Source organism: Notolepis coatsorum (genome assembly GCF_963971535.1).
Source record: "Notolepis coatsorum genome assembly, chromosome: 1".
Taxonomy (NCBI): domain Eukaryota; kingdom Metazoa; phylum Chordata; class Actinopteri; order Aulopiformes; family Paralepididae; genus Notolepis; species Notolepis coatsorum.
This window is the reverse complement of record NC_140165.1, coordinates 304,778,732-304,792,853: the sequence shown is the minus strand read 5'-3', so window position 1 is coordinate 304,792,853 and position 14,122 is coordinate 304,778,732. Positions and strand designations below refer to the sequence as shown.

The 14,122-nt window shown below is 41.7% G+C and overlaps 1 protein-coding gene across 1 annotated transcript in view; it reads left to right on the top strand.

Moving 5' to 3' along the window:
* The window catches only part of ncam1b (neural cell adhesion molecule 1b), a gene marked incomplete at both ends in the record, with an annotated part of 188,861 nt that overhangs the window by 98,927 nt on the left and 75,812 nt on the right, over positions 1 to 14,122 (top strand). The window contains 3 exons of the mRNA XM_084310955.1: positions 4,670 to 4,813; positions 8,368 to 8,505; positions 12,554 to 12,671. Of these exons, the coding sequence (XP_084167081.1) occupies positions 4,670 to 4,813; positions 8,368 to 8,505; positions 12,554 to 12,671 (400 nt within the window). The remainder of the gene's footprint in view (positions 1 to 4,669; positions 4,814 to 8,367; positions 8,506 to 12,553; positions 12,672 to 14,122) is intronic.

Here is a 14,122-nt window from a genome sequence, read left to right as displayed (position 1 = left end):
CTTTTCCTATTCAAGTGAAGATGGATTTTTCATCAGTTCAATAAATCCACAGTAGACTATTAGAGTACTGCTTAATGAGCCTGTCTGTCTTTTGGGCATTTCTTCTAAGTAATGGGTTTTATTTCCTGTGTATGTGAAGCACCAGCAAATGTCCATCATAGATGGAATCCTATTTTTCCAAGCATAAATTACATGGACAGGCTTACATTTTTGAAAATGGGCAACGGCATATATCAGAATTAATGACGTGCATGGTTGCAGAAACAAACCCAAGTTTTCTACCAACAAAAGAAGTTGGTAGCACACTCACAGCTCCAAAACTAAAATAATGCACTGACACAGGTAGGGAATCGGTAGGCAATTGGTATGGTCATTCACAATGGGATCCTTTGACATCTGACCTCAAGATGAATGAAATTGGGCCCATAGGACGCACAATAATCTCACCTATACAAACATGTATATTTTACTCATTCCAAGCAGTTTAGGATCAAACCATGCACTTTGTATAAAGATATGATAGTCAGTCCCTAAACAGTCTTTTTACGTTTTCTTTTCATCTTGTGGATCAAAAAAGCCCAAAAGAGGCCTTTGACTAAATGTTTAGAATGCAAATTTTTTCGCCATGTTGGAAGAGACATTGTTGTGAAAAACAATAGTTTTTACGTGTTGATATATGAGAAATATACCAACAGAAATGTAATAACGTGGTGTCTTATCACTGGATCGTGTAAACAAGTTGCAGTGGAACAGTAATATCCATTTTACCTACTCTACCACTGGACGGAAATTGAAATTGGTTACCAATGGTTACAGGCAGCCATGTTGGAACAGAGACAGCTACACAAACATTCAGTGCAAGGCCTCTATTACATTCATATGTGATGATGTGAGTAGTCATAGTAGCCCTTTCAATTAAGTGACACCCATTATTTTAAATGCGACATCACCATATAAAATGGCTCATTCCGTCCTCTAGGATAATCGCAGCTTCATGAAACAGGAATATCCAGATGTCAAAAGTAATTGATACCAAGTGGTCTTCTGGAGTGACCCCCCCCCCCCCCTCCAATTCTCGAGTGGTCAACAATAGCTGAAGTGGACCAAAACTGTGCAACTAGCTGCATCCACACAGAACGCGGTGCAGCAATGTATTATACTTAACTAAGCCTTGGGAATGGCTATCATAGGTCTCTCACATCTACGTCCAAAGACCTTATACATGCTAAACTTCACAATTCAAAACACAATGTTTTAATGATATGTTTAAATGTAATATGTATGATTAGAAATTATTAGCACTCAGTGTTAAGTGTTAAGTTGCATCTCAAACAAATCTTCATTGCCTCCAGCTTCCAGGTGTGGTAGAACACTTATATATGTGGCCTCTGCTGTTGAGCTTAAACAGTTAAATGGAGCTGCACATCTGTGTGACAACAAACCACCAGGACTGTACTGATTATAGTCCAAACTAAACTGGCTCAGCTCTAAGAGAGTCTTTTATCCACGTTTATAGTTTTTAATTTAAATATTCTCCTTGAATTAGCCTTATAGTAAGTAGGCCAACTTTAATTGAATCTATGGAGGCAGACTTACCCCCCCTAATAATAAAGTGTGAACGTTGTTTAATTTATGAATATACTTCCTTGAAAATGAATTCAAACTAAACCGTGATGGTATGCAAATAATTGGTGATTGGTGCAAAGTGGTAGTGGAATGCCTACAATGAACATAAATTCATATAGATTTACCTCATCCCTCCCTAACATCCCATAGTGTCATGGTTTGTTAGCATAAATTACTAATGAGAGCAAACGTCAAAACTAGGGGTATAGTATAGGCATGAGTGATCGATTGATGGATTACTCATGGTTACGAGGAAACTCCATATGTGTGTATACTTTTTTGGTTCAAACATCTCCCATCATGGTCACTGTCAAAAACGACTGATAGGGACCCCCATAGGAAGCCCTTGTCTTCCAGTTTGAGCCCCAGAAATATGTGAAATAATAACTTTTGGAGAGGTAGTAGTAGTAGTAGTAGTAGTAGTAGTAGTAGTAGTAGTAGTAGTAGTAGTAGTAGTAGTAGTAGTAGTAGTTTATTGTCACGAATAAAGTACAGGTACATTACAGTGAGATGCTTGATTCATACACATATTGTACAGCTCATTATAGTAATATTCCACAATTATTACAGTTGATAGTAATAATGGCACACATACATTTCACACCGACATGCGCATTTGACGATACATGCAGGACTAAGTCTTGAGACAGAAAAGGTACCAGATTCTGTGTTTTCCTTCTCGATATCTCGACAAACCACTCTCTGTTCTCCGTAACCGAGTAGCTCTCCCCTACTGAGCCGGGATGAGGCGTGGTACTGCTGTGTGTCGTTATTGCTGCTGCCGTGCTAAAAATAGATTTCCCTCCACGAATAATCTAATCACTAATCGACTAGATCGTGTGATCATCAATCGATCTGGGGGAATATTTAAAATGCCCATCCTTAATACAAATATTGGCAGATGAAAGAAAATGTTCAGTTTGCCCTCTAAATGCCCCCACGCTAAGCTATTCGATTATCCTAGACTAGATTAGCCTGAGAATAGCCTGCATCTGTTGACGTTAAAGTCTTTTCACAGTCTTTGATTCTCTTTTTCCCCCTCCTTCTTTTTCCGATTTTTCTCCCATCCCACCCTTCCTGGTTGTTGCGCACTTTCCCCTACTGTTGGTCCGAGAGACCGGAGACTGTCACATGCTTTCCTCCGACGCATGTGCAGCCTGCCGGCAGCCAGCCTGGCCGCGCAGATTCTCACTGGGAGAGTGTAACGTGTGGGAGGCCGCACTACCTCTCTCCAGATCCTACCCTCGCTGAGAAGGCGCCCCGACCGAACTGTAGGGGTCGCTGTCCACAACGCCCAGGACCCACCCGCCAGCTTTCCCACCCTCTGACACTGCCAATTGTATTAGTGTAAAAGGCCAGCCAAGCTGGTGACAACGCCGGGAGCTGGATTCGAACACGCGAACCCAGCATCTCCGGCGTTGGTGACGAACGCAATCTCCGCTACGCCACCTGACCGCCCCCTTTTCACAGTCTTAAAATGATGTTCTAGTCATTTTATCTTGACATAGAAAATCGTGATAACTCAGTAGTAGTTTTTGTTTTTTAGCTACTGTTTATATTGTATATAGTCCTGTATATTGTCTGTGTACATTGTGTCCTATATGTTACTTTATGTTTATAGTGGCCTATATGTTACTTCATGTTTATATTAGATCTTTTTACATACACCGTGGGAAGGGGGAATGTACAGTAATTTCATTTTTCTGTATGTCTTGCACATTATGGGAAATGACAATACAGTTGACTTTGATTTTGACTTTGACTAGTACTGCATTTTAGCACATGCTGGTGCATCCTTTTAATAAAGTACTATAAAAGATGACTTCCAGGCTAGAACTGAACAAAGTTTTTTTTTATTTGTGACAAACCTGTTCAGTATTAGCCAACCACAAACAATATAGTCCACCTATAGTGTCGCTCTTGTACATTAGACTGTGTAGGCTAATACATGCCTACCTACGACTTTATATTTATATTAAGTCAAGTTCTATCCGTTGCATTTTTTGAGATTTGAAATTGACTTATCTTATAGCTCCCTCTGGCTTCAAAGCACATCAAAGATATTCCCCAGAGAATATTCGTTTGGAAATAGTTCCTGGCATTATAATTAAAACATTGGTTAAAATTACCTTAATCACTGACACAAGTTCAGTTTTGCCTCTGCAATGCATGGGAGGAGAAGCTGATCTCAACTCAGCCGTACATGCTGGTGACCCCGATGTGAGTCATCTCACAGGGACTGCACGACAACACAGACAGCAGACTATATGAATCACTCTTGATTTAACACACCAGTGTACACCAGTTTTGTAATAGGTTGCGGCTGTGATGAATGATTGAGTGTCTGTCCAGTAGCGCATATACCAGATTTCTGTCAGATGAGAGAAAAACCTCCTATCTGCAAAATGATCCAGGAAAAGTGGGGATAAACCTCCTATCTGCACTTGTAATGGTACAGCACGGGCCGTTATGAGCAGCATTGTCATAAGCAAGATATTCTTGTGGAAAATATGTTTAAAAACAGTTCCACCAGGGGCGTCTGGGTAGTGTAGAGGTAAAAGCAGTCGCCTACCTCCGCAGAGACCCGGGTTCAATTCCTGGAAGCGGTACTTCCGGCTCGGCCAGACATTCCTACGAACACAATTGGCAGGTGTTCGCGGGTGGGAAGCCGGTGAGGGTACGAGTCCCGGTCGTTGCAATAGCGACTCCTACTGGTTGGTCAGGGCGCCATGTTGTCAGGTGAAAAGAAGTGGTTGGAGATCCAGGACCATGACACAGGCGGGGAATTGGCATAACAAGAAAACATTTTGTACAATTTTGGAGAAAAAGTTAATAAAAAAACGGTTCCATCAGTAGGGAAGCGCTCTGAAATACACCATGCTTTAAAAAAAGATAGAAAATGCATATATGCTGCAATGCAAGTTTTCCATATTTGTAGTGGTAGCCTAAACCAACATCAGTATCAAATAATTATTTGATGAATACTGTTCTACATCGAGTTTTATCATACATTTTCACTGTTAATATCTCTCGTTATATCTAGAAAAAATCACCTTCAACAATGCCCCGTCGCCCCAAGAGTTCAACGAGGGAGACAATGCCATCATCGTCTGTGACATCGTCAGTTCGCCGCCCGCCAAGGTGTTCTGGAAACACAAGGGGATCAAGATCCAGATGGAGAAGGACGGTAAGATGTTGTACCACCAGTCGGCATTCAGTTTCCCTCTTTCATAGTGTCGGCCCCCAGCCATCTCTACAAAGGCCCCTCTGAGCTGTCAAGTTATCTTTCTCCATCTCCGTGATTCTTTGACAACCTCGGTGGATGCTTGAATAAGATAAATGTCGTTTCAATAATATTGAATTTGCCTACAAATGCAGATCTTTAAGCTTTTAAATAATTTACAATTATATAACTATTAATGAATGTTTGATCATTATTAATAAATGATGGATAACTAATTATAATTAATAATAATTTTCTGGACGTATAGTAAATTATAAGTTAATGGTGATCTATGGATGATTATAAGTGCCATTTTTTATTTTAGATGATTTATTTGCATTTTTACAGCTTTTTATCAGAGGACAGGCAGAGTAAAGTTGGGAGAAGATGTTTGGGGAGGAGGACATGCAGCATAGGTCCCTGGGCCGGATTCGAACCCTGGACGCTGCGATTATAGTGCGAGCGCACTTACGTGGTGTGCCACCGTGGCGCCCCATAACTGCCATTATTGATACTTTAGTTGTCCTTTTTTATTTTTTATTTTATATTATAAAATGTTCTTTCTTTTGCGTAGTTTGTATACCTGTTTTTATCATGTGCAATGCTCTCATTAATTGAAACACAGCATAGTTAACACTTTGACGACCGTTCGGCCCCGTCTAATATGGTGCTAGAGGACCAAGGTTTGTCAACAAACCGATGTGTCTTTGTAGAGCTATATCTATACTTTATAGTATTGCTATCTGTCCATTCTCATTGTCACTTGAGTTCATAAACCGTCCCTTCAAAATGGCTTAAAGAAAAAAAAAATCCATCAATAGGTTGTCATTTTATAGCGCCGTGAATATAAGCTTTATCGTAGATTTCGTGTCATATATTTTCTGGAAAGCTACTTATAGAGCTAAAGGCTACTAACGTTATATTCAACGGCATGTCCGTTGTATATATGCTAATGAAATAACACAAACTGCTTATGATCCGGACTATACCATAGCATCTATGGATGAAAGGGGGGTGGCGGGGAACGTCGATTAGTATTATTGATTACCAATACAGTGTCCGTGTAAGTAGCCACATTCACTGATCGAATGCTTGCGTCTCACAACAATGTCTGATCCGGCTGTAATTTAGGTGAATAAGGTCTTACCGTCAGCCCGTGGGATACCCTACAGCATTTCCCCGTTATCAATCGGCATCTGGTAGATCGATATGTCCATTGGTTGATGATAAATCCCCTTATTCCATGGTGAGATCTGCGATTCGAAACGTGATACACGGTGCATGATGTTCGTTTGGGATCAGAGTAATATGATACTCGTTGGAGGGTAAAAAAAAAATTCCATTCACCCACAATGATACTGCAGTGGAGCGATGGCGCCCCTAAGAGGATCTGGCCGGTATTGCATGTTTCCGAGGGTAGATCTGCAGAGTCAATCGGGGAGTCGATCGGGGATCTTGATCCGGTTATTAATATGGAATAAAACAATAACAACTTGCCACGGCTATATACGTGCCTCTGGTCCACAACGCATGGATTCGAAACACGTATTTATACGTGGCCGGTCCCAATAGTGTTAAGGGGATAAACAATTACATTGGCCACATGTTATTTCTACGACCTTGGGTCAGTCTAGATTTGTGAACATGAGAAGTCACTCAAAGCTTGATCATGGAAGTGATTTCTATTATGCTATTTTGGTAAAGAAGGAATGGCTAGAATTAGAACCAATTATGAATGAATGAATCGTTTTATTTTCGGTCTTTGTTTACAGATAAATCAAAAACACATGTGTTGACTTTCAAAAGGAAAAGAAAAAAAGAAAAAATCACAAATGTACATATTCAAAGTAAGCTCACACACAAAATCCAAACTCAATGACCGAAAAAAGGAATAGGCTGAAGCACATGCTTATTTTTGCCTATCCTTTACAATTATTATTATTATTAAGAATTTGCTTTTCATCATATTTTTCATCTATTGTACTTGCAATGCTAATTTGTGCAGAACAAGTAGTTTTGTCATAATTATACCAGCCCTCTTGAGAATCCCTGAAACTCTGCAGTGATAATGATACAGTATGCCATGTAGCTTGATTAATAATATAGCCATTATTTTTTGTTGGTTGCAATTATATTACTCTGCTCTAAGACTACAAAGTCAATATATAACAGCATTTTACAGGCAAGTCCTGTAAATGATAAGCATTTAGGACAACTATTGCACTACTGTTGGAACTGGTTTACTAATTAAGACCTTTTAGATTGGCACAGCCTGAATAAGAACAAATTATATTTGAGAGGCTCTCAAAGTGATTATGATGCAGTGCATCTCCTGAGCTCAGTCTGAGCACGGCCCCCCACGGCCCCCCACGGTCCCCCACGGCCCCCACAGCCCCCCACGGTCACTTGGTAATAACAACCAGCCACGAGTGTCCCATTATAATAGTTCAAATCACTACATGATAGGGCGGCTAAGTGGCGCAGTGGGCAAGGCGCTCGCCACTAACGCAGGAGACGCTGGGTTCGAGCCCAGCTCTCGGCGTTGCTACCAGCTTGGCTGGTCGTTCATACTAACACAATTGGCAGTGTTAGAGGGTGGGAAAGCCGGTGGGTGGGGATTGGACGTTGTGGACAGCGACTCCTACAGGTCGGTTGGTGCGCCTGTACAGCAGAATCAGGAAGCATCGGGGGCAGCGTGAGCCTCCCACGCGTTACTCCTCGCCACTGAGAGATCGCGCTGTACAGGTGAAAAGATGCGACAGCTGCCTCCTCGTGTACCGGAGGGGACACGTGATGCAAGGCTTGGTCCTCCTCACTGCAGCCGACCAGTGGGAGGCATAGTCTAGCAACGATCGAGACATGGGAGGGGAAGAATTGAAGGGAGAATTGGCGAGGCGGAATTGGGATGGGAGAAAAATTGAAAAATAAGGAGAAAAAGTGGATAAAAAAAAAATCACTACATGATCAAGGTTTGCCAAGTTGAAAGTATTCAGCTCACAGTTCATGCAGAGCTAAGCGTTTTTTTACTGGAAAATTTCAGGTATTTATTTATTGATCTATTTATCTATTTATTGTTACGTATACTATTACACCTCTGCTATTCTGCATTGTCGTTAGCACCACTGTGAAAGCATACCCATATGAAGAATATGAGTCCACTAATTTACTTTCCACTAAGTGTTGCTCTGTGATGGTGCCGGTTTTGGTTCTCTGGTTTCTAGGATTTGAGGCACTTCATGTTCATGTCCACAAATAATTGATTGAGCTGTCCTGCAAAAAAAAAAATCTTCCCAATTCCTCCCTTTCTTCACGCTGTAATTTGTAATTAACATCAATTAGATAATAAGTTCTTGCTCCAGTAGGGGACTTTGTTTTGAATTTATGACATTTGATTGTTATGGACTCATGGTATTCCTTTTCATATTCATAGTGTTTCATCACAGCCTTGAGTGAGTGGTATTTCTTAGGTATTTCTTTTACGGAATGTAAACGTGACTCACACTCTACTTCTTCTTCAGTTCGGTTTAAGATTCTGGACAACAACCACCTTCAGATCCGTGGCATAAAGAAGACTGACGAGGGGTCGTACACGTGTGAAGGCCGCATCATGGCCCGCGGCGAGATCGGTCTGCGGATCATCAAGGTCATTATCAATGGTCAGTATTCTTTTCCTCTCCACTTTGTTTGGTAAATGGGGGTGACGGTTGCTCTTTGCTCATGTTTCTTTATAATTTTCTCTCTGGTCTGCATGTTTTTAACCTGGCTCCGCTCCTATGAAACAGACTTGTGCATTAGCACACATATTGATTTACAAGGCAATTCTCGGTCTCCTCCCCTCTTACTTGTGGACTTATACAGTATATGGTCCAGAAAAGAGTTATTTTTTACATTCTCTGCTCCTATTGTCTGTTCCCAATGTTCGTACTAAAATGGGAAAGGGAGCATTTAGTTATTCTGCTTTCTCGGCTTGGAACATGTTACAGAATTTGTAACACTGGATGCTTTTAAATGCCTCATGAAGGGACTAGAGGTTGAATGACAGACCATTTCCATGACAGACCTGCTAGGTTGCCTCTGTCTCCGATATTGGTTGTTTAGTGTATTTGTGTGCAACTTTTGTATCCCCTTGCTGCAGCTTGTCTTGGCCAGGTCTCACTTAAAAAAATAGATTTTGAATCTCAATGTGACTTTCCCGGTTAAATAAAGGTTAAATAAAAACTTTAATAAATAAAACGTTGAGTCCGGGCTCGTGGCAGGAGAATTGCTACTCAAAATGCCAGAGCACAAGTGCTTCCGTTAGCTGTCGGAACTATAGAAGTCGGGACAACAAGCGGTGCAGAGGTTGTTACCCAGAGGCTGAGCCACTGTGTGCTAAAGGTCCCATATTGTGGGAAATGGGTTGTGCTTTTGTGGATGTTACAGTCGGAAAAGGTCGGAAAGGTGCTAGGAGAACAGGAATTGGCCAGGAGTATTATCTTGAGAGAGAAAAAAAGGTCTTCAGGTTAAACAAGCCATTTGGAACTGGCCCCACTATTTATGTAATTCCTGGAAACAACCCGACCATCATTAACCTAACGTTTGAAGCCAAGAACACTGCCTCCTAAAATCTATTGGTCCGTTTGTAAACGTTTTGTTTAGTTTGGAGCGTGGGGCAGCTGGGCGTGTCAGGGAATAATGAATTTGAGATTTGGTGTGTAGTGTACTACACCCATTACAAACACCCTGGTGCATTCTAATAAAGCAAGAGGTGCTGGGAAATCATTTATAAAAATTACATTAACCCTTTCACTGCCACACGACAGTCGGTTAACCCTTTCACTGTGACAATACGGATGCGGAGCTAATGATCCTAATGATGGAGCATCGCCGTCGGTTGTGTGATAGTAAAGGGTTAACCTTCTGTCGTGTGGCAGTGAAAGGGTTAAGACTAGTTTATTTTGAGAGAAAAACAACAACAATATATATATATATATTTAAGCAATAGCTCACGACTGTTTGGTGACAACCCCCTTACAGTATATCACATTATATCACAGCCTGCAGTGAGCTATTGCTTTTATAAAACGGTCACCGTATGGCAATATGACAGTAATAATAGACACATTAAAATGTTATTGCTAATTTAATAGATAATGTATATAGGGAAATAGGTCCTCCTGGCTGCCTGCACACAGTGCGTGGCCATTACTGTGCAACGTACACACTAGCTTGTTTATTCTTAGCGTCGCTAACGAGACAAGAGCAGTGTCCGGTCACAGCAGGGATGCTATCCTCATGACAGCTTCCAATTTAGCTCACCATAAATATCGAGTCGGAGCTGTTCAGAGCGCATTCAGACCAAGCTGGCAATGACCCAACGTTAACTGTTTAGACTTGCTAGTTAACACTAACGTAACACCATAGCAGCCCAGTAATCTTATGAGACAGCGCTAAATTAGAAGCTGGGGCGACAGGAGATAGAGCGGCCGTCTGGTAATCGTATGGTTCCCGGTTAGATTCTGGCTCCTCCCGGGCAGCATGTCGATGTGTCCTTGAGCAAGACGCTTAACCCCTAATTGCTCCCCCGATGAGCAGGTTGGCACCTTATATGGTTGCCTCTGCCGTCGGTGTGTGAATGTGTGAGTGCATGGGTAAAATGTGAGGAACAAGAAATTGTAAATCGCTTTGGATAAAAGCGCTATATAAATGCACCATTTACCAATTACTCATAAAGATCGCATCGCTGCATCTGTTATTATTCCAAACATTCATGAATCCCTCTGGTATTTTGTATTAAGATAAGATGATCCTTTATTAATCCCCTTGGGGAAATTCGGGTGTCAAAGCAACATGGGGGGGGGATACAGAGCTTCACATTCCTATACAGTCCAGTCCAGTATCTATATACACAATATAAAATATAAAATATAAATACAAATACAATATAATATAAAAAAGTACAAATGCAAGATAGTCCAGTGATATGAGTCTCTAGATCTCAAGTCCCGAGTTCTGACAATGTTTGTACGAGGAAGTCAGAGGTAAGCGACAGCTGTGATTGGAGGATCAAGAAAAGAGGGCAGGGTTTTGAGACAGGTCCATTGGACCTGTCTCAAAACCCTGCCCTCTTTTCTTGATCCTCCAATCACAGCTGTCGCTTACCTCTGACTTCCTCGTACAAACAAAGTTTGTACGAGGAAGTCAGAGGTAAGCGACAGCTGTGATTGGAGGATCAAGAAAAGGGGCAGGGTTTGAGACAGGTCTAGCAGCAGAGCCGGCCGCCCTAGCCCTTTGTTGTAGAGCCTGATGGCTGTCGGTATAAAGGACCGGCCCAGGCGGTTTGTGGTGTGTCGGGGGGCGATGAGTCTTAGGCTGAACGTGCTCTTCATTCTGGCTAGGCCTAACAAAAATAATAGTTGGTTTCAGGTTGGTTGTCAGTTTGGCCATGGGTAGGTAGGGAATTTATTTTTATTTTTATTTTTTTTTATTCTTTCCCACGGCGACTATGGATAGGGAATTTCTTTATTTAATTAACCCTTTCACTGCCACACGACAGAAGGTTAGCCCTTTACTATCACACAACCGACGGCGATGCTCCATCATTAGCATCATTAGCTCCGCGGATGCGGAGCTAATGATGCTAATGATGGAGCATCGCCGTCGGTTGTGTGATAGTAAAGGGCTAACCTTCTGTATTGTCACAGTGAAAGGGTTAACCGGCTGTCGTGTGGCAGTGAAAGGGTTAAAATGTTCACAACAACATGGATGCATGTACTCTGCCAGCATGTTTAATATCCATAATACTAAATGTTTGACTAAGATTTCTATGAAACTTTATTCAAAAAAAAAAAAAAAAAAAAAAAAAAATGATTTTTTTTTTTTTAATATATAATTTTTTTTTTAAACTCATAAAATATATTGGGTCGCACCTAAATCGGCAGGGTCGGTCGGCAACCTGAAACCAACCATTATTTTTGTTAGGCCCTAGCTCCTCATAGAAGGGGTGAGAGGGGTTCTCCAGGATGGCGTCTAGCTTTTTCCTCATCCTCCTCTCAGCCACCACCTCTATATTATCCAGCTCACCACCCACTACTATTCTGTTCCCTCCTGCAAGCATTTAGCTAACGTTACAAGAAAAACAGTTTCACTCTTCAGCCAGTTAGCTTGTTGGAATAGCTCTGTGACCAGAATGCACTCTCTGAGTGAGCCACCAAGACAAAGCCACTGCCTGTCAATCTCTTGCTCTGTCATGATAGTGTCCTACATTTAGTATTATGTCACGCCAAAGCTCCGCACCCACGTCAGATTGCAGCAGCAGATATCACAACATATTTTGGTGTCGGTGGCAGACGCGGAGTGATGCTGAATTGTGAAAAGGAATTAGATGCCATAGTTGTGGTATATGGTTATTATACCACTGCTATTAACCAATCACATTGCTCGATTTCAGCTACCCAAATATATATAATCCGTAGACTCCAGGGAATTATATAAAATTGTTGAAAAGATAAATATATGGGACTTTAAAAGTCATCCAATTAGGTCTGAATCATGACCCAGTATTGACGGTATAGTTTTCCAGTACATTATTACAATGAGGTATGACATATTTTTTATCTTATAACAATCTTCATGGTTTACTTTTTGAATAACTTACTAATGTGGGCCAGTGGGCAAATTCTGTTGATTAGCATGTGTGTGTCTCTCTCTCTCTCTCCGTCTCAGTGCTCCCAACCATCAGGGTGTGGCACTCTGAGGTGAACGCCACAGCAGATGTGGGGCAGACTGTCACGCTGACTTGTGCTGTGGATGGCTACCCTGAACCCATGGTGACCTGGACCCGGTAAGCCTCCCGCTGCGTCCATTCATGGTAGGAAGTGGGGAAACGCGCCATCGCCGCCCTGCATGCGTTCAAGCTGCACAGTTGGAAAAACACGGATGCTCACGCTAAGGTTTTGGGGAAATGTTTTCATAAAGACAGTTTTCGACGACATACTATAGCTAACAACTTACAAATGTACTCTTTAATTGAAACGGCTAGCAGAAGGCTATTTGATTCCACATATGTATGTGTTTCCTGTAAAAATAGGAAGCTAGGGAGGGACTTATTGATTGGCATTCATAGGAGCCAATATTGCTGAATGTGCATAATGGTCGGCCCATTAGCTAGCAAGCTAATGTTAGCAACATTACGCAACATTAGTAACGTTAGCTACAGTAGCAAGCTAACATTGAACATTTGTTTAATTTAGTTAAAGAGGCAGAGTGCTAGCTCAGTTACAATGTGCTGTAAATGTCATTCTACTGTAGAAAGCATTTCATTGGACACAAAATGAGTACAGTATATGCCCCCCGTGTGCTGGATGACTCATAAAAAAAAAGAATCCCCCCCCCAGGAAATGACAAACCTTTTTGATTTTCATGGGGCCTTTAAAACAGCTAATAACAACATTCACTTTTACACAACGTGGGGGGCCATGTTGAAATTACGTAAAATGATGCATTGCTAAGGCTTGTACTGGGGGTTGATCAATCACACCAGTGACAGAGTATCAGAACGCAGGGTTGACGCACCGTTTTATTCTATTCTTCCGAGTAGGATGTCGGTATTTCCGACCTCCAAGTTATAATGGATGCAGCACCACACACATACAACACATGCTGAGTCACTGGTGGTGAGGTGTCAGAGCTTTTTACCGGTGAGGTTAGACAGTGTGTGCTGTATATGCAGCATTTCTGCACTATTGATTCTTTCAAGCCTAATCCTTCACCAGCCGGTTGCTATGACAGAGGATGTGGCTACAGTCGGGGCAGACTAGCTGGTGAATTAAACATGGACACAGAGTGACAGGCGTTTGCCCTTCTTCAAGCTGCCGTAGGGACATTTTCGAGAAATTAGCAAGAGTGGGTTTACCTGCCCAGCAGAAATAGAGCAAAGCTCTGCATCACTTTTCAAGACCAAAGGTTTTCCACCGACTCCCAGAGGCGCCAGCAGCTTTAAGCTGAATCTTTTAAATCTTAAGAAAATATATAGCCTATATATATTTCCCAGCCTCTGATCCTACTTTTTGACGAGGAACGCAATGGTGGTATTAGATTTCTAATGCTACTACCCCAGGGACACTACTTGGCAGGTCAAAAACACCAGAATACAGATACCTGATTCAGAATACAGATACCTGAATCAGTATCCCACCCCCCCCCCTCTCTCATCTCCCTTACCACACTCTCACATCTTTAACGTCGTCATTTTACAAGCAGGGATATGAGTGATAACAGCATGTCATATTAAAA